Source organism: Salvelinus alpinus, chromosome 14 (genome assembly GCF_045679555.1).
Source record: "Salvelinus alpinus chromosome 14, SLU_Salpinus.1, whole genome shotgun sequence".
Classification (NCBI taxonomy): Eukaryota; Metazoa; Chordata; class Actinopteri; order Salmoniformes; family Salmonidae; genus Salvelinus; species Salvelinus alpinus.
This window is the reverse complement of record NC_092099.1, coordinates 21,795,489-21,817,947: the sequence shown is the minus strand read 5'-3', so window position 1 is coordinate 21,817,947 and position 22,459 is coordinate 21,795,489. Positions and strand designations below refer to the sequence as shown.

At 38.8% G+C, this 22,459-nt stretch overlaps 1 protein-coding gene across 1 annotated transcript in view; it reads right to left on the bottom strand.

The window, feature by feature from the left end:
• Positions 1–22,033, bottom strand: part of LOC139539165 (collagen alpha-2(V) chain-like) — a 62,557-nt gene extending 40,524 nt beyond the window's left edge. Inside the window, exon 1 of the mRNA XM_071342011.1 lies at positions 21,780–22,033. Within this exon, the coding sequence (XP_071198112.1) occupies positions 21,780–21,870 (91 nt within the window). The 5' untranslated portion in view covers positions 21,871–22,033. The remainder of the gene's footprint in view (positions 1–21,779) is intronic.
• Positions 22,034–22,459: the final 426 nt, after the last annotated feature.

Here is a 22,459-nt window from a genome sequence, read left to right as displayed (position 1 = left end):
CATATAACATAATTTATGGTATTATAACACACCTGGCACATAACAACAGGCATGAAGAAGAATTCCAGGTCAAAGTATATATTTCATCTCTATGTTAAAGCCCCTATTAAACGCTCCTTAACCTGAACCAGCTGTGCTATACTTTGCATGTCTATTACTGTAATCAATTTCCATTTAACTCCAAAGTGGTCTTAAATGGCATATCTTACAATTTGTGAGATAAATGTGCATGTCATTTCTAGATAGAATCAACAAAACAGCACTTGCACTATCTATAGGTCGAGTGTGAGGCAAGTTAGTCTATGTTACGGGCCTAATATCTCCTGTGTGTATAGTGTTTACAATTGTCATATCATCATTTGCATACATTTTTGGTGTGAAAACTAACCATATACAGGTACAACATGCTCTTTGGTTTCCACAGGTGTAGACTACCTGTTTCATTTGTAACCATGTGTTATCTCTACAGTGTTCGGGCTAGCAGTAAAACATGTGGTTTCCACATCCTCTCAGGTGGTGTCCAATAGTACACTCGATCAAACCAAGCAGAACATGTTGACACCCTTTAAGTGTAGCTGGGCACATTTTCTCTCTTTGTGAATACATACAGGCTATCCTGTAACATACCTTCTGAATCAAACTCAGATACATTACAATCCAGAAGTTCTCTGTCTCTGGTGTTTAATTCATTTGGTGTCAATTGAGCCTCATAGACTGCAAGCACCAATCAACAGACACAATGTACACCTTAAAAACCAATAACAAGCACCTCATTGACTATGACAGCTGGAACGAACTTCCTCATTACTTCGATAGTGATTTCAAGCTCAATTTCTTCCTTCCATCTTCCATGCATGAGAACCCAGCCAGTCCATACATCACACCAGGTACATATATATTAGGGCATGTAATAGACTTTTTTTTTTTTTTTACGTTTTGGAACAGAACATTTAAATGAATGTTTCTTATTGGAGGTAGTTCCTCCCAGTTTCAGTTAATTTCTTCCGCTTTAGTGCCAAATGAGGACAACCCAGAATGCAAAGGAAACTTTGCATGGTGACGTACAACATTCCAGTTTACCAGCCTGCACTTTAACAAATCCACAAGGTCACGGGATCCTGGTGTTTTATATCAACTAAGTGCATATCCAGATGTGGGAGAATAAACTCTCTGCTCTGCTCTACAGCGAGGAGGAGGAACAGTAAGGGGATGTCTACCGCGACGTTGCCCATTTTTTTTACATAAAAAATAGAGTGAGAGTAAATGTTTGATATAAATGGAGATCTTAGCAGAAACAACTCACTGAAACAACTCACTGAAACAACTCACTGAAACAACTCACTGAAACAACTCACTGAAACACTCACTGAAACAACTCACTGAAACAACTCACTGAAACAACTCACTGAAACAACTCACTGAAACAACTCACTGAAACAACTCACTGAAACAATTCACTGAAACAACTCACTGAACTTGAACAACTGAGGGGGATAGAAGCATAAATCTACATGATTTAATCATTAAAAGATAATCATGTCTTCACTTGATCCTTCCCTAACAACACCACCTATAACGGTCTCTTTCTACAGCATATAGTTTGTCATCTATCCTATTTTAAATGTCAGTTGGGAAGTCATTATGGCTACCAGGGATTATTATTTAGCAACATCCCAATGTCTTTAATTGATATACAGTAGAAACATAAAAAATAAATATAATGAATATGCACTACAAGCACCATGTCATCAGGCTGAGGGTGATATCATTCTAAATGACACAATAACACTGAATGGCTAAGAAAACATGTCAGTCATGGGAACTGATGTCACACCTCCTAGGATATAATATGTCAACTGACACCAAACAAAATGGCTCACACGCTATCCAGAAACATCAGTGACAATATCCACTAGGAAAAGTAAACAATCACTGGCGTGTTTATAACAGAGGAGCAGCTCTTGCAACTCATCCCTCAAGAAAACTGCTCACCTGTCTTCGATTAGGCCTACTTCTACAATAGGGTTTTTCAGATCATTGGCCTCCCTGAACTAAGAACATAGTAATTACTGTGTAATTAGCATCTAATTGATGCTTGGGATAAAACCAATTCTAGGTTTTTACAGTGGTAATGCTGCTCCAGCTGACCTCAAACCCTCTTTATGCATGCCACAAAGCAGACAACAAATCAGAGTTTTAAAAACCTTTTTCAAAGGACTTGATTTGTTTACAGAGCTGTCTAAGTTTCTGTGTGGATTTGTAATTGTCCTTCTCTGGAACAGAGAACTACAACGGCAGAGAATGGACCTCTATCTGGCTATACTTCTTAAACCTTGAATAAGCTAAACTCCAGTCGAAAGATGAAATCACATGTTCGATCATAATCATTATTTTTTGAGGGACAGACTTTGAGCTGTTGTATGTGGCATCGTATATATGTCATGGGAAACATCCCTGGGCTATTGAATATATACTTCCACCACCTTTCGTTTGACCCCTAGGCGCAATCATTAAATAATGCCATATTCTCTCCCTAGCGAGGGAAACATCCTTGCCTGGTGTTTCCTTCTAATGCTAATTATCTTGGTCTCGCTCTCTCTTTCTCTTCCTCTTGTCCATTCCATCTCTCTTTGTTTGTAAGGTCTGAAAGCTAGCAGAGCTGATGCAGCTGGTTTGCAATGACACTGACTTACATTACAGTGTGTTGATCAGAACAGCCTAGGGCAAGGCAAAGATGTGGTCTAAATATTTACATCTCACGACTGCACCGCAGATTTGCGTACTTTAGTCATGCATGTTCATGCACTTCATTCATGCACTTTAGTCATGCACAGTCTAGGAATGAATGGGAATGCTTTTTGTTCACAGCAAATTCTCCAGTGTTAAATCAACACGTTTCATTCATTAAATTAACACTGGAATAGTGTTAAATTAACACACTACTTGGTGTAAAGCCTTATTTCCTGGTGCCTTGCCTTTCGAGTGAATTGCAGAGTTACTACCAATGATTGTATTTGTTAGTGACAGAGACATGGCTGTTGCATTCATCCATTTTCAGTCCTATGGACTTCACCAAGTGAGATCCTGAGCGAATATGTTATCATTAAAATGTTATTATTGAACACAATGCAATGCGTATTTCATAAGGCCTTATTTTAAAGGCCTACACTCTAAACATAACAATTAACTCTGTAAGTGTTTAATTAACACTCATTGGTGTAAAATAACCCCAGTGTTGGTGTTAATAACAACAGTTGAACCAAAACCACACCAATCATATTTCCCTCATGCTCTATTGCAGGTTGATTTTTAAGAATTGTTTGTTTCAATATCTATGTTTTGGGATTTACATTGACTGATTCATTAATCTATGCTTCTCCAATCTAAATGACATACATTTTCTAAACTAATCCAATATGTTACTTGGACTTATTGCATCCATTACTGAAATGGTGTTCCAGTTTAGATGCTTTAGCTAGTCTCATATTTCAGTCTTCTCAATGCTGGCAGTCTTGCTGAATGCAGGTTGCGGGTGATTAAAAATGATCAAGTTTGGATATCCTCTCTCTGGCTGGATTTCAGTAGGAATTACACATCACTTTTCAAGACATGACAGATTGCGTGAATAACCCGAATAACCTGACCCAAACGTGGGTTAATTTAACCATCAATTGGGGTTTTGCTCACTTTCATGCTGGGTTGACCAAGCAGCTGGGTTTTATTTATGTAATCCATAGGTTATTTTCAGGAGGTGTGGCTTATTACGAGAGTGGTTTTAGTTATTTTTGGCCACCCGTGAGAGTAAATGTAATTACTGTTGATCATGTTAGGTTCATACACACCGATGTAAAACTTTCCTTGAATATTATTGATAATGACATACAAAAATACAAAAATACTGAATTACCATTATTATATAAATATTGCACCAAAGTGGTTACTATTCCATGAGGGATTTCAAATTGGAATCTGTATAGGCTTTTAAGGAACTCATACACTACTGTAAGCTTTATTAAAGCTACGAAATTGTCTGTGTTCAGCCGTAACATGTGATAACAATTCTACTGACAGATGAATCAGAATGACATTTACTTTCACGACTCGACAAAAATACATTTACCGATATCGAGGCCCCTACTAAGCCAAACATCCGGTCTTCTGAGCTGACCCGCTTGGTCATATCTCAATAACCCAGCATTAAAAACTACCCAACTAAGTGACCCATTGTCTGCAACCTAGCTGTTGAGTCATCCAAACAGTCCAGTATATTACATTTTATAATTATAATAACATATGAATGATAACATATTCACTTAGGACTGAAAATGGATGTATGAAAAAAGCATTTCTCTGTCACTAACAAATTCAGTCACTCGACAATTCACTCGAAAGGCAAAGCACTCTAGGAAATATGCAAATGAAGGTTTGCAGTAAGCATTGTGTTAATTCAACACTGTTCAGTGTCTATACGGGTCCACACTTTCAGTGTTCATTTAACACTGGGGAATATGTTGTGTAGGAATTCTGACCAAAACTCATGGAGGAAGAAGGAAGAAGAGATAGAAGGCAGTTTGCAAGAACAACAACCCTTTATCTAGGGATAGCCCCTCTTGCCTCCGGTGACATCACTCAAACTAAAGCCTGGGGTGGGGGAGTGACATAATGTATGGTTTTCACTTTATTAGTAAATGGACCCCTTCAAGTTTACGGCGTCCTACAGTATATCTCTGTTAAACGTGGAGACAGCTCTAGAGCAGTCAAAATAATGTTATTATAGATACAGAGTAGGATCCAAATTGCTCTCTTTAAAATACTAGCATACACTTGGTGCTTACATTACTTTTGCGTTAAAACAATACTTGAACGGATTCTGTAATTGCAGTATCCAACATAGCATAAAGATGCAGTACATGTTCTCACTTCCCAGTAGTGAGACCCAAAATGTTGACTAGAGTCAGCCTCAAGAAATACAGTACATAATACATAAAACAAGGATTTAATAGAATTTCATGTTTTGAGAGCAAATCAAGTCATAATTTAAATGTTGAAGTCAAATCACAAACACAATGGCTTTGAGTTCTAGGATGGATGAGTGAGACCTGTGGGTGGAACATTTTAAACTATATGTTCTACTGACCTCTTGATAGTGAAAGTAAGGTAAAAAAGCGACATGAAAGTTACATTCTAAACATACTCACTTAAATAGAACTGCCTGAAAGGAGGCCAGGAAATGTCTCCTTTCCTCTCCTCTTATGAAAAGTAAAAAAATATTCTTAACTGTAAAGTTTGAATTCAATCAATCAATATATTCAATCAATATATTCAATATATTCATATACTCTCTCAATATAATGTATTACTGCCAAACTTTGAATTCATTCTTGGCAAGTTGTCTCCACTTTTTTTGCTGCAGCTCCTCCCTTCTATCAGCAGCCATTGCATATTTTCTGACTATGTCATCAGCAGCTGTGTGAGCTTCAACAATTCTAAAATGTCTGGTCTGCATTCAGAGTAGGGTGGACCTTTTCCCATTAGGAAACAAGTATGTTCTTCAGTTTTAAAGGAAGAGTTCATCCATATCTCCTTTTAGAAATAGACCTAATTACATGGATAACCAGTAATAAATCCTATTGATGCTGAGGTACAGTATATACACCAAAATGGTTGACTCACCCACTCACAATAGCATTAACATTGTTGCAATCAAAACAACATGATTGGTATGCCCATAATATCATGCTCCAAATGGTATGCTTAAATCAAACAGAATGCTTGAACTCTAGATTATAGAATCTAAGTAATACATCCTCTTAACACATATCTACATTACCATGTGTCCTCGTACACAATATCCCCTAGAGACGTAGACACAAAATAAATGTTTCCTTTATCTCTCCAAGGTTTTACAGGGGGATAAACGACTGTGGATATGAATAGCCCCATCCCAGAGAGCAAACACGGAACTCTTCCAGAGGAAATTCCGCTGTGACAGGGCTTCCTGTGATGGAGCTAGCCCAGCCTGTGGGGAGGAGACTGGGCTGAGAGAGAAGGAATCTGCCCTGGATAAAATGTGCTACACAGAGCTATCCCACCACATATCCACGCACGCATGGATGCACACACAAGCACAGCCCCCCCAACCCTAAACCTAACCTTAACTCCCACCTCTAACCCTAATTGTAACCCTAACCCCTAAGCCTAAAATAGCCTTTTTCCTTGTGGGAACAAGCGAAATGTCTGAATTTTCCTTGTTTTACTATCCTTGTGAGGACATCTAGTCCACACAAAAATAGTAAAACCACACACACACGCACACACACATATCTGTTTTACTATCTTTGTGGGGACTTAACAATTGATTCCCATTTAAAATGCTATTTTCCCAAACCCCTTACCGTAAACCTTAACCCATAACCTAACCCTAAACTTAACCTTAACCTTAACCATAACCCCAACCATAACCCTAACCTGAACTCCTAACCCTAAACTCAACCCTATGTCTTAACCCTTACCCTAATACCCTAACCCTAATTGTAGCCCTAACCCTAATTGTAACCCTAAACCTAACCCCTAAATCTAAAATATACTTTTTCCTTGTGGGAACCAGTGAAATGTCTGAATGTTCCTTGTATTACTATCCTTGTGAGGACTTATGGTCCCCACAAGGATAATAAAACCAAACACACACACCCACCTTAATAACCTGCCAACACACATAACTGGGGATGGAAAAGACAGCATGACCATGTCTTCAGTCAGACAAAACATTTAAAACCAGATATCAAGTAATTTAGTGGCTTCACTGAGTCTGGGTGGGTAAATAAAGATTTGTATGACTGGAGCCAGAAACCCTGTACGGTTGTGTAGATGCCGTGTTAACTAGAGATCATCCACGGCCTATTAAGCATTGCTTGAACGGAAAATGTAAATAGTTTGTCTTTTCACGATGGCAATTACGAGGCAATTTTGCAAGCAATTGTTCCCCACCGAAAACACATGTGGAACCGCTTTCAGCACCGCACACATTCACAGCATCCAGAAGCTGCACTCAATAATACTTCACTCACTGAGCCTTTTTTCTTTGCCAGTAAATGACTGCTTTCAGATGTTTGATCACTGAAAAGAGCCATCAATCTTTCTTAATAGCTGTTGTATAGGTTAATAAGTCTATGTCATGTGGTTAAATGTCACATCTGATGTATAATATGTCATATAAAGTAGTTATAATATGACATCTCTGCATAAGAAAAGGCAACACAGCCTGTGAGGTTTTCAAAGTTATTAAACAAACCAAACGTATCGGTTAACAGCCCGGCTCTTTCAAATCATAGCAACTCTGGTGAAATCATCCAGTTTAGTTTCCTAGTACCCATGACTCACAGTGAAACTTGCAGACATTTCCATGGCCAGACATTCCCATTGGTCTGGCTTACTGTGTAGTCTGCTTGTTGGGAGATGCTGTAGTCTGCTTGCAGGAAATTAGCTCTAAAACTGATTTTTTTCTCTCTGCCCCATGGCAATATGTGTAGAATTGCAGGAAATTTGCTTTAAAACAGCTATAAAACATCCACCAAGAACTACCCAGATTCAAACTGGCAGCATGCTAAACTGGTCAGTGTTGATTTTTTTTGTGTAACATTTCTAGTGAAATTAACACTCTTTGGTGTAAAATAACACCCAGTGTTGGTTTTAATAACCAGAGTTATTGTTTTACACTTTGGAAAGTAAAACAGTCCCATCAAAACAACTCCCATCATTATCATATTCCCAACATGCTCCACTGCATTTTTTTGGTGGGGGGGATATCTGTGTTTTTGCATGTAAATTGATTGATTAATCTTATGCAACACAAAAATAAATAACATTCATTTTCTAAACTAATCCAAACAGTTAGTTAAATATATTTTGCCCGTTACTGAAATGGTTGTTCCAGTTTAAATGGTTTATGTCTTCTTATCAACTTTCTGAATGCAGGTTGCAGGTGAAAAGAACTTCCAACTGTTGGATATCCTAACTCCGGGTGTATTCCAGTTGGAATTACACAGCAGCATAATGTGACTTGCAGGCCTGATGTGGCCTGTAAACCAGTAGTTTACTAACACCACTGTGTTACATACAATTTAGCCAATCAAAGTAAGACCTGGTGTAGGTATCATCAAGTTACAGTTTAATGATAGCATTTGCCTAGGTACTCATTTGGTGAAAGACATAAGAATTCCATAACCATTTCTCTGTCACTAACAAATACAGCCATGAGTGGAAACTCTACAATTCACTCTGAAAGAAAAGGCACCCTGTGAAATATGCAAATTCAGTTTTTCACCATAAAGTGTTAAAACAACATCCCCCCAAAATACTGCTATAAAGGTTCATTTCCCAACACCCTGAGAGTTACAACTCACAACACTGAAAAGTGTCATTGGTATATGGATTAACACTGTAAGAAAGTACATGAGTACATAAGTACTGCTTAGTGTTGATTTCAAATATGAACATAGCTAAAATATACATTTCATAACACCTAGACCAATATAAACACTAAGAAAGTGTTGATTTTATAGGAGATACATGTAGAATTTTAGCATTGTAATTTCAGAAAACGTCCATAATATATCTCCAGTAATAGTAGAATGATAGTGTTTCACAATAACTTTTTTGGGACAATACAAAATCGTAATCTAAAATGCAAATTTCTGTTTCACAACTGCACCTTCCCTCACTTACATTTGCATCAATATAAGGTGTGGTCATCTACTCCTCGAGCACAACTAACAATGGCATACTGGGGCAAGCAAATAGAGAATGATAGAGGCCTCTAGTGGCCAAAAGGCTTCCACCATTTTAATGTAGTCAACTCGGTGGGGCTTCCAACTTCATTGGCTGATCTCTCCTGGTGACCCTGTTGGAGTCATATCCAACTGGAAAATTGACATCTTTAAAATGGAGATAACCTCAATGGCGCTGCCATTTCAGTCACGGATGCTATAATGGCACAGATACAAAGATGAGGGAAGACGACACCTTGCTCCTAACTGATTGTGTTTTTATGTTATTTTTTATTTTTTTTTGTAACTTATTTTGTAACTTATTTTGTATATAATGTTGCTGCTACCATCTCTTATGACCAAAAATAACTTCTGGACATCAGAACAGCGAACAGCTTTTTATTCCTTTAACGAGTTCGACGAGCCAGACGTGAACAACATACTGCTTTCCCGGGAACAGGCCCAAATCCCCGTCATTTGCGTGAAGAGACGACAGAGAAAAAGCAGACAGAGGTCGGGCTGCCTTCTAAGAATTCGTAGGCGATGGAATAAACACCCTCTGCCCTCCGTTCTACTAGCTAACGTGCAATTATTGGAAAATAAAATCGACGACCTACGAGGAAGATTAAACTACCAACGGGACATTAAGAACTGTAATATCTTATACTTCATGGAGTCGTGGCTGAACGACAACATTATCAACATACAGCTGGCTGGTTATATACGCTGTATCGGCAGGATAGAACAGTGTGGCAGGGTACCGTACTAAACCACAAATTATCTCTAAGTACCGCAGCATACTCGCAAAACCTTTAGTTGAGCAACCACTGTAGAGTTTTCATCTGTATTTTTCATAGCTGTCTACTTACCACCATAGACCGATGCTGGCACTAAGACCACACTCAATGTGCTATAGTCCACCATACGCAAACAGGAAAATGCTCATCCAGAGGCGGCGCTCCTAGTGGTCGGGGACTTTAATGCAGGGAAAACTTAAATCTGTTTTACCAAATTTCTATCAGCATGTTAAATGTGCAACCAGAGATAAAAAAAACTCTACACCGCCTTTACTCCACACACAGAGATGTGTACAAAGCTCTGACCATAATTCTATCCTCCTGATTCCTCCTGACAAGCAAAAATTAAAGCAGGAAGCACCAGTGAGTCGGTCAATAAAAAAGTGGTCAGATGAAGCAGATGCTAAGCCACAGGACTGTTTTGCAAGCACAGCCTGGAATATTCTTCCGAAGCAATGAGGAGTACACCACATCAGTCATTGGCTTTATCAATAAGTGCATCGATGACGTCGTCCCTACAGTGACCGTACGTACATACCCCAACCAGAAGCAATGGATTACAGGCATTCGCACTGAGCTAAAGGCTAGAGCTGCCGCTTTCAAGGAGCGGACTCTAACCCGGAAGCTTATAAGAAATCCCTCTATGCCCTCCGACGACCATCAAACAGGCAAAGTGTCAATACAGGACTAATATCGAATCGTCAATAACCAGTGGTTTAAAGTACTTATGTAAAAATACTTTCAAGTACTACTTAAGTCATTTTTTGGGGGGGTATCTATACTTTACTTTACTTTTTATATTTTGTACAACTTTTACTTTTATTCCACTACATTCCTAAAGAAAATGATGTACTTTCTACTCCATACATTTCCCTGACACCCAACAGTACTCTTTACATTTTGAATGCTTAGCAGGGCAGGAAACTGGTTAAATTCACACATCTGATCACCCCTACTGTATCTGTTCTGGCGGACTCACTAACACAAATGCTTAATTTGTAAATTATGTCTGAGTGTTGGAGTGTGCCCCTGACTATCTGTCAATTTAAAAACAAGAAAATCGTGCTGCCTGGTTTGCTTAATATAAGGAATTTGAAATTATATATAATTTTTACCTTTGATACTTAAGCATACTTTAGAAATTACATTTACATTTGATACTTAAGTATATTTAAGAACAAATACTTTTAGACTTTTACTCACGTAGTATTTTACTGGGTGCCTTTCACTTTTACTTGAGTCATTTTCTATTAAGGTATCTTTACTTTTGTTCAAGTATGAAAATGTGATGCTTTTCCCACCACTGTCAATAACAAATATATCATTTTTAAGGCTGTTTGAAGTTGGTGGACGAAACTGAAAGTAAAATAATCTCCACCATGGTCCATGCTAGATAGAATTCTTGGGATGTAATCAAGATGGTCCGTGCTATCTGGGGTCCTTGGGATGTCGGATAGCACTAACCTTTCCTCTGTATTGCTGGGAAATGGGATACGGGGGACAGAGGAGAGTTGTTTATATTTAGCTTTAGTGTTGTTGCAATTCACCTAGCTTCCACATGGGTGAGACATTCTACATGTAGCGCCTTTAACACTCCTGGTGTTGAATCCTGTTTATTTAATTTAAATTGCTGTGTAGTTTTGCAGAATCTAAATTCCCTTATTATTGAGTCTTTAGAGAACTGATACACATGTATATCTGATACACCATCTCCCCAAAGAATGATCTCTCATGCCTTGTATGAGTGTGTGTGTGTTTGTGCATGTGCATCATTACAGATGTAGGATCTTAATTTGACCTATATCTCAGCAACAAGTGATCAAATTAAGATCGTACATTTGTACATTCATGATTATGTGTATGAGGTAGTGTCATTCAGTAACAGTTAATCAACTAACAAATCCATTGTATAGTAATGAGAGCCAGAAATGGATATAAAATCCCTTTTTTGTCACCACATCTGATATAATCTACATGTCACAGCACTCAGTACTTGAAATGGAAATGGATCTGCTTTGCCTACCATATGAGTGTAATTGCGAGGAACATTACAGAAACGGTCATACTTGGAACTGGCAGAGAAGTAAAGTATTCTGCACTTGCTGTTGGACCATTATGGTACCTAACAACAGACAGTGTTGTAACTTTAATGGGTTACAGAGTTAATGTTTAAGTTAATTCATCGAGCTCTATCTAAAGATATTTGTAATTGTATTAGAATTTGTGTGTTGGAGATTGAGAGAACTACATACATATTTTGTACTGGTTAGTATTGAATTAGGCTTTTGACTGCAAGTTCCAGAATGCCTTGCGACAGGAAGTAGAGAGAGAATGCGCTAGTTAAGTGCAATTGACAGGTGATTATCCTGATCTTTCCGCTAGCAACTCATTATTCATTGTTCTGTAGAATCTAAAGTTTGTAAATGTAAGTATTATTACTAAAAGAAGCTTTCATATCAAACCCGACGTCCCGAGTCATTACTTTGAAGATAGTTATTCTATAGACAGACAACCTACCAGAACCTTAGCAGTCAGTAGTAGTATAGTAGACACAGAACAGTTGGAATCCTTGGCTTGACTCAATGCCAAGGAATTCTCTGAACATATGTGTTCCAAATCACCCGAAACTTCCATTCAGCAAATGTTCTGGTTCTGGTATTTGACCAGGAACTCTAGAATCATGCAATCTTTATCGCAATATCTTTTCCATGGCAAAAATGAAAACACGAAGCAGATCTTACTCTGGTCCTTTAAAAACCTGCTATATGTAAAATGTTGTGCACTATAGCTTGGAAAATAAATAAATGTGACTCTGGATGACAAAATAGTTTGTTTCCAACATTAGGGCTGTTTTCCTAAATCTTCATGTTTTGCTTCCTTGCCATGAAATTGATTGCGATACTGGTATCGTCCCGACCCTAATTATGTTGTCTATATAGCTCTTTGGGTCTCAAAGTCATGCAAACAGAGTTTACATTTGATGTCAACATTAGCAAATTAGCCAACATAATAGTGCTTCAGTGAAAATCATTCAAGTAATTGAAGAATCTAAACTACTCATGGAAGGGTCATATATTTGCCATGCTAACTGACAACATTGGAACCCTTTTCACTTGAGCCAGTAAACTTTCACCTGTGAAAAAATTTGATCATGCCCTACATAGGCAAGAAAACAGACGAGCAACTGGCACCCGATTTAAATCGTTGAATGAACTTCTTGCAACTATAGGGGGTGCTGTTCCGCATTAGCATTTTTTGGTCTCCAAATTAAACTGCATCGTGCTCAATTCTTGATCGTACAATATGCATATTATTGTTATTATTGGATAGAAAACACTTTCTAGTTTCTATAGCCGTTGGAATTTTGTCTCTGAGTGGTACAGAACTACTTCTACAGCACTTTTCTTGACAGGGAGTCAGATTTCAGAAATGTTGACCCCTGATCTGGGGTCGGTTTTAAGGTGCCTGTAAATGCTATGGAGAAACCGACACTGCCTACGTCTTCCTCTGGGTGTCAGTACGTCATGACGTTTTGAATGGAGTCGATTGCGCAATCAGGGGCTGCATAAAAGAGCAAATACCGGAAGTAGCATCCCTTTGCTGCCTGCGCCTTGCGCACGGAGGACGTCGGACTCGCCTCCTTCCAAGCGTTTGTTTAGCCAGTAATATTTCTCTGGTCATGTTTTTACTCGTTAGAGGTGTTAAAAACATCATAAGGTAGTTAATTTAAACCGTTTTATAGCAATTTATATCCGTTTAGTGCGATTTTGACCCATTTATTTCTGAGGCACTTTGAACAGCTGGGCACGTTTCCAGTTCATGCCGAACGTTAGTGGGCATTTCCACATGGCAAGAGGACAGCTTTCGACCAAAAGACGATTAGACCCAAGAAAGGATTCTTTGCCCAAGATTCTGATGGAAGAACAGCTCACAGTAAGAACAATTTATGATGATAAATCGTGTTTCTGTCGAAAAATGTTAAACGCTTATGTCGCCATTTTGTTTTGTATAGCTTCGCTTGGCGCAACCTGTATTGAAAAGTAAGGATAATTTAAAAAATGTAAATCAGCGATTGCATTAAGAACTAATTTGTCTTTCGATTCCTGTCAACCCTGTATTTTTTAGTCAAGTATATGATTAGCTTTCGATTAAACTAGATCACTCTGAAAGATGACGTCCGACATTTTGAGGCTTGATTTGCTACTATTTTCATTGTATAACCACGGTTTTGTATGGCTAAATATGCACATTTTCGAACAAACTCTATATGTATGTTGTAAAATGATGTTACAGGAGTGTCATCGGAAGAATTCTGAGAAGGTTAGTGAAAAAATTAATATATTTTGGCGATGATTACGTTATAGCTCTCTTTGGCTTGAATCGATGCTCTGGTAACGTTTGCACATGTGGTATGCTAACTTATCGATTTATTGTGTTTTCGCTGTAAAACGCTTAGAAAATCTGAAATATTGTCTGAAATCACAAGATATGTGTCTTTCCATTGCTATGCTTTGTCTACTTTTATGAAATGTTTTATGATGAGTAAATTGGTCATACACGTTGCTCTCTGTAGTAATTCTAGTCGAGTTGTGATGGTCGGTGCAATTGTAAACTGTGATTTCTACCTGAAATATGCACATTTTTCTAACAAAACCTATCCTATACCATAAATATGTTATCAGACTGTCATCTGATGAGGTTTTTATCTTGGTTAGTGGCTATTTATATCTTTATTTGGCCGAATTAGTGATAGCTACTGATGCAGGAAAAAAATGGTGTAGTTAAAAAAGTGGTGTATTTTGCTAACGTGGTTAGCTAATAGATTTACATATTGTGTCTTCCCTGTAAAACATTTTAAAAAACAGAAATGATGGGTTTATTCACAAGATCTGTATCTTTCATCTGGTGTCTTGGACTTGTGATTTAATGATATTTAGATGCTACTATCTACTTGTGAAGCTATGCTAGTTATGCTAATCAGTGTGTGGGGGGGTGGGGGGTGATCCCGGACCCGGGGTAGAGGCTCGTGAAAGGTTAAGGCCAATAAAATGAATACTCAAATATTGAGCAAACATGGCGGACAAGCTGAGTTTAAAGGGAGATAACACATATCAGACTGTCTGACTTCCATTCGACTTCCATTCCTTTATTCATTAGTCATATACTGTGTCATGGACCTGACTGAGCCACTAGATGTTCTTCTGGGTAAGTGCTCTGCAGAGGCTGGTGGGAGGAGCTATAGGAGGATGTGCTCATTGTAATGGCTGGAATGGAATTAATCGAATGGAGTCAAATGTGGTTTCCATATGTGTGATATGTTTAAAACAGAGGAGGTTGGTGGCAACTTAATTGGGGAAGACGGGCTCGTGGTAATGCCTGGAGTGGAATAAGTGGAATGGTAGCAAACATGTTTTCAATGTGTCTGATGCCATTCCATTCGCGCCGTTCAAGCCATTATTATGAGCCGTCCTTCACTCAGCAGCCTCCACTGATTTAAAACTGTTCCATGTTGACACACGAGAGGAGGACCATGCACATGGAAGGAACCTACCTCTAACCCCAGTCAGCTGTCAATCACGTTTCCTACACAGCAAGAGCATGGAACCTAAACATGACCACCATGACCATTGCCACCTACTAGTCTTTGCAGGCAGCAAGCATAGACCTTAACCACAGAATCAAGCCTAGAATTTAGGTTTGTGCAGGCCACATGTACTCAAACATCGGGCAGCACATGGCCCGCAGAAGGCACAGTACAGACAAGAACCTATAGGAAACCACTTCTGACATCATACAGTCAGTATCTAACGAGTATAACTGTATATCAACAAGGTTTAATAATTGCACTGATCAATTCAGGAAAGTATATGTTTAGATGTGCTGCAGAACTGGGTTCAAATAGTGTCTAAAATATTTGACTTCTGCCTGAGTGCCAGATGGGCACTTTTGGGACTATTCTATTGGTTTCATTATGCCAGGCTCAACCAATCACAGCTAAACAAATACTGTTTTAACCCAGTGCTGACTCATTACCTGGGTCTCAAGCATTGAACCTGCATGGCAGAACCTCCCATAATGTGACATGACATGTCATGAAATTGGACAATTTAAACCAATTACGCAGGCTTTGAAATGGTCACCAGGGGACAAATAGAGAACACGCTTAGTGGAAGAGAACAGTATATTTAAGACTGCCAACCTCCAGTGGATCAACTCCAGAGGGCAGACACCCCTCCTGATCTCCTCTGACAAAATACAACCAGCTGTATAAACATTCAAAACCTGCAAAGGCAACTCAAAACGACAGACGCACACCATTTGCCAGCCAGTTTGTGTTCATGAACGAAGCAGGTGCTAACAGACCATCTTGTCTGGACAGGTTGTTGAATGGATCACAGAGACGATTCAGAACGAAGTGCCATTCAGAGCTGACGCAACATGTGCAAAATGGATGATTTCTCACTTTAAAACAGTGGAGGCTTGGGGGCTGGAAAGAAGAGAGGGGGCTCCCTCCCTTAAGCAATGAACCTACATATCCACAATTTCCACATCCCCCAGGCCCCAAGCCATACCTTGACACACCACATCTTACATCAGCTCTATAACTTCCTCCCCAGCCTCCCTCCTTTCAGCCAATGCTTGTTTTAATACTTTCCAAATACTGCCAAAGCAACTATTTTAACATCTGGAAATCATCCCCCCTCCACCCCACCGTTTGCTGACTGCCGTCATTTGGTTTATAAGTAGTGGCCTCTTGGGCACGAGCTGCATTAAAAATCTATCTGCTCCGTCAGTCTGTGGTGCCACTGAGTCATCCAGGTTCAATGCCATGGGCTATCATGCTAGGCAGTTGATAAAACAAGCATATCTGGCACTCTGGTTGAGATATAACCTACAAAGTACAATCTGGATTTATTGTAGTCCAACACGGGGAATAAAAGATGCATGTAATACAGCACAAAATACAGCACATGGTTCTAATCAGTGTCGTGTCTGGTGGACCTGGTTGAATTCAAGTTTGGACATTTAGTGTTTGCTGAGAAAACCGTCCATTTGACGCAATGTAACTGATGTGGTAATAACACCTGGAACCGATTTGCGAGTCAAAGTTACCTCATAGAGTATAGGTTTTTTGATTCAGTATACCAGCTTTGTTTGCCTGTTGCAAATTACCCGCAGAGAGAGAGAGAGAAAGTATCTCTTTGTCTCTTTGGCATTTGTCCTAAATAAATACCAAAAGGTTCACAAAAAAAGAACAAAATCTAGTATAAAGACGTTTATAAGTAAATAAAAATAACGTTCGACAAGGGTTAAAATGGTTTAATGTAAAAAGTGAAGTCCCTTTGATGTACAGTGTTAAGTGGCCATCTTTGAAAATGTTTTGAAGGTGTATCAGTCTGCCCTTTGGGAGGGGGAGTGTTCACACACTAACATATTCTTGAATGGTTTCTCACAGCTCTACTGCTGGGCACGAACTGCTGCTTTTGGTTACTTGGGACAGTGATCCTTGCACAGTATATACTCAGAAAAAGACTAACAGGACATATTGTATTGTGCCAGTAAAGATCTACCTGTCAGAGAAACAATGGTGTGTTTTGTTTGCATGTGTGTGCCAAGTTTTGACCACTCGTTTGTCACAAGACTATTAAGAGTTTGAGACCCTTCAGCAAGCAAACTTCCAACAAGCGCATACACATACAGTATGACATTAATCTAAACTGTAAAACTCAACTTAACATTTGGATTTCAAACATTTGCTCTAAACATGTTTCCAGCCTTCAAAGGTTCATCTTGAACTCTCCCAAATTCTTTCCAAGTCTCCCCCTCCTCTCAGAAATCTAGCCAGTTTTTTTATATATTTTTTTACTTTAAAACCCTCCACCATCTTCCTCTTCATGGTTACAGTCTTTTTTTCCAGAACAGATAAATATTACTGTTATATACCTATTACTCACTTTCATCAACATTCAACCACACCCAATTTCAAGTTGCCATTTTCTCCATATAAAATCTAAATTAAACCCAGTCACACTGCATATTATAGATGAGGTCATATATGCTTACTAAACTGAAAACAAATCTTGGAATATTATACAATACATTTACACTTTTGACAAAGAGCCTTTAAAATGTGCAAAAGAGCACAATGAATCTTTGAGTGTGTCTAGAGTTTTCCTCAGTAACACCTCAACATATTCAGCAGCTCCTTGCTGTCACCACATTTTATTTTTACACTTTATTTTTCATAAAATCTTTATATAATTGCAATACACAGATCTTAATTTAAGTCAGTTTCACACAGCAGGAAAATAATCCTGCAGAAACAGGAAATGTGAAGTGTTATGTGGATTATAATTACAGTGGCTTGCGAACGTATTCACCCCCTTGGCATTTTTCCTTACAACCTGGAATTAAAATAGATTTTGGGGGGGATTTGTATCATTTGACGTACACAACATGCCTACCACTTTGAAGAGGCAAAATATTTTTGGTTGTGAAACAAACAAGAAATTAGAAAAAAAACAGAAAATTTGAGCGTGAATAACTATTCACCCCCAAAAGTCAATACTTTGTAGAGCCACCTTTTGCAGCAATTACAGCTGCAAGTCTCTTGGGGTAAGTCTCTATAAGCTTGACACATCTAGCCACTGCGATTTTTGCCTGTTCTTCAAGGCAAAACTGCTCCAGCTCCTTCAAGTTGGATGGGTTCCGCTGGTGTACAGTAATCTTTAAGTCATACCACAGATTCTCAGTTGGATTGAGGTCTAGGCTTTGACTAGGCCATTCCAAGACATTTAACATTTTCCCCTTAAACCACTCAAGTGTTGCTTTAACAGTATGCTTAGGGTCATTTTCCTGCTGGAGGGTGAACCTCCGTCCCAGTCTCAAATCTGTGGAAGACTGAAACAGGTTTCCCTCAAGAATTTCCCTGTATTTAGCGCCATCCATCCTTCCTTCAATTCTGACCAGTTTCCCAGTCCCTGCCGATGGAAAAACATCCCCACAGCATGATGCTGCCACCACCATGCTTCACTGTGGGGATGGTATTCTCGGGGTGATGAGAGGTGTTGTGTTTGCACCAGACATAGCGTTTTCCTTGATGGCCAAAAAGCTCAATTTTAGTCTCATCTGACCAGAGTACCTTCTTCCATATGTTTGTGGAGTCTCCCCCTACTTTTTTCTTTAAGCAACAGCTTTTTTCTGGCCACTCTTCTGTAAAGCCAAGCTCTGTGGAGTGTATGGCTTAAAGTGGTCCTATGGACAGATACTCCAAGCTCTGCTGTGGAGTGTTGTAGCTCCTTCAGAGTTATCTTTGGTCTCTTTGTTGCCTCTCTGATTAATGCCCTCCTTGCCTGGTCCGTGAGTTTTGGTGGGCGGCCCTCTCTTGGCAGGTTTGTTGTGGTGCCATATTCTTTCCATTTTTTTTATAATGGATTTAATGGTGCTCCGTGGGATGTTCTAAGTTCATGATTTTTTTTTATAACCCAACCCTGATCTGTACTTCTCCACAACTTTGTCCCTGACCTGTTTGGAGAGCTCCTTGGTCTTCATGATGCCGCTTACTTGGTGGCGCCCCTTGCTTAGTGGTGTTGCAGACTCTGGGGCCTTTCAGAACAGGTGTATCTATACTGAGATCATGTGACAGATCATGTGACTATTAAATTGTACACAGGTGGACTTTATTTTACTAATTATGTGACTTCTGAAGGTAAATGGTTGCACCATCATATTATCATATGCACCATCATATTTAGGGTCTTCATAGCAAAAGGGGTGAATACACATGCACAAACCACTTTTCAGTTTTATATTTTTTATATTTTTTTGGAACCAGTAATTTTTTTTATTTCACTTCACCAATTTGGACTATTTTGTGTATGTCCATTACGTGGAATCCAAATAAAAATCAATTTAAATTACAGGTTGTAATGCAACAAAATAGGATAAACGCCAATGGGCTGAATACTTTTGCAAGGCACTGTAACTTACATGTTTTGGAGGGGTTGATACATTTTTCATTAGGGCAAATCAAGTTTGACATTTTTAAGTAGAAATTGCAAACTTTAGAAGCCTTTTTAAACCTTGAATGCACTACAACTTTTAATTTCTAGCTGTGCAGGAAAATTCCTACAACAACAGTATGACCAAATTAAGGTACAGCATCTGTAGTCTTGTTCTGATTCAGAGTTTCAAACAGAGTTTGATGGGTTCTTGAAATGACAAAGTTCTAAATACAGGAATTTGTTGCTGACGTTCTAAGGACTCATAAACACTTTGGAAAATAGGATGGCTATACCTTCCTGCTCATAATGATGTAAAGTGGCTTAGATTGTAATCCATTCAACACTGACCAACTCTCTATACTTAATAGTAATTTAATGATAGCCATATACTAAAACATCCCTCAAAAACAGTTGACTCCTTTTTGACTTAGTTGCAAGAATTTGAGTCAACATTCTGCTGCTTTGACAGGAATACATCTTTGATGGTCTTTTCCCTGGGCTGACATAATTTGTCAATGTTCTGTGGGAACATGAGTTCAAGTTCTCAGTGCCTTGTTTCATATGGACAAATATGGAAACCCTGGCATCCACCGAGAGCAGAGAGGAAAACGATAGACCCTCTGGGACTAGTGCTCTGAAATCAAATAAAATGTGAGGAACATAATTTTCCTCTGAGGAGGAGTCATCACCAGTCGTCCATTTTGAAGAGGCATTAGGTCAGGGGCCCTACTTAAATATGGCATATTTCAAGAGTATTGGATTTATTTTCCCATCTTGTCAGGCTTCATAGTTGGCCATATATTCCTATAATAGCTAAAGTAATACATACTATGGAAGAGATGGCTCTATAGCAACATTATTTTCATAACGGTAATTAACTCAACATAAAATGTGCCGACATGTCGAACATCATTGCGCTTTATACATACACAGACGTAAAACAGGCATTTTAAAGTTCCTGTTCATTCCACCACAAGGGGGCTCCCTATCTAGGTTACACCGGTGTCATGTTTTGGGTGAATAACTTTTTTTTAAAATCTAATATATACAGTATCTATGGGTACTTGGAAAACAAACTCCAATTAAGCTTAAGCTACAAATCAAACATATTGTTTTGACAGCTCACAGAGCTGAAATCAGGAGCCACTCAAGCGCCACAAAGATCCTTTTTAGTAGCCTGCTTTATGGTTTTCCCCTCATGACATCATACAATGAACAATATTCCATGACATCATAACATTTAAAAAACATGACGTCACTACAACAATAACACTCAGCTCTGGGTTTTTAAGTGCTGGGTCGCTAGTCTGTAGGCTACCTATAGAGAGCTCCAATGACTCTGCATTAGAATGCAAGCTGTGTTCCATCCAAGACGCATGGTGTTGAAATAGTCTAGGCAGATGTAGAATGAAGAGACAAAAATCTGGTTGCTGGTAACACTTAATGAACAAGAGATGAAGAATAAAGTTAGTCCTCTGGCACTTTTTTTCTCTCTCAGGGCTTTCTTCTGGCACCTTAGAGTAACATGTAACATCACTGGCAATCACTGACATATTGTATGTCCATACAGGACAGTACAGTATATGATTGAGAGCTGATTTGCCGCTTTAAGATAATCCACACTATAGTTACTCTCATCCAAAACTGGAATACATTTTTGAGATCCTGCCAGCTAAGGTCTGTGCCAATCATCCTTTACAGAAATGTATCTTACATGTTCCATGCCTTCACTGTTTCCTCAGCTGCTATCCATTAGAATGTAAAAAAGAACCCACCCCCCCAAAGAAAGGTAAAGGTGAAAATTATATTTGTCATGTCCTTGCTATCTACTTTGGCAAAAACAGATCCAATTCAATAAACATTTTTTTTCTTCTATTTGGAAACAACAACAAAAAACACAGATTATTCTGTATAATGAAAAGTGCATTACAAATGTAGTACACTATTATTATTATTTATGCTTTATGTTTTGTTTAATTGTTATCTGTATTTAGCAGAACACACTCCAGAACTATATTAACATCCAACAATTTGAACCAAATGAGGCTCTTCACAGATAAATGTTCAAATTCAACAACAGAAAAATCATATCAATTCCTAATCCAACAAGCTCATGTTTAAAGTTCAACTCATCGTGGAACCAGCAGCCACACTCTTAATGCTATACCAATCAGCAGTTATTTGTTCAAATAAACAAGCAGGGATGTACTTACCACTGTTTCCGTCCTGGCATTTCACAAACAAAACCTGAGCCACTGAGACAACCAGAAAAAGGCAAATCCTTGAATGCACAAAGCTCATCATGTCTACAAGAAAGACATGGGCTCTACTTGTGCACAAAGTGGGAAAAAAAGGGATGAGAAATGCCCAGGTTATCACTGTACCATGTAGCCAGAGAACACTTCCAATAAGCAGTGAGCAAGGCAGACCCAACCCAGACTGCACGAGTGCTTTTTTGGGGTAGTTACAGCTTTAAGTGAGAAGAATGCTGGCAACCCTAATTTTCCTCCCCCTTTTGTCAGACCTCTCTCATAACCATCCAATCACAGGCATTTGTGGCTCTGAAAACTACACCCGTGTTCCCATCTTTCGAATCATAATTTTTTGTTACTTGAACAACAAGATCAGAATTAGAGCAAAGATGAGAAGAAACAGATAAGAAAAGCTTTGTTTGTTTAAAACTGTCACTGATTTGCTCTTCCCCACCCCCTCACTGGAGTGGTTGCTAAGCAGGACTGTTAAAGTGCTGTTTTATTGTCTTCAAGGCACCAAACTTAGCAGGGGCTGAAAGGCAACGTTTTATTAGAAGAATAAGAATAGAGTTCATGGCACATTGTCGAAAGGTGATAGGAAATCTGAACAGAAAACATGTAATAACGTTGTTTAAATGCTC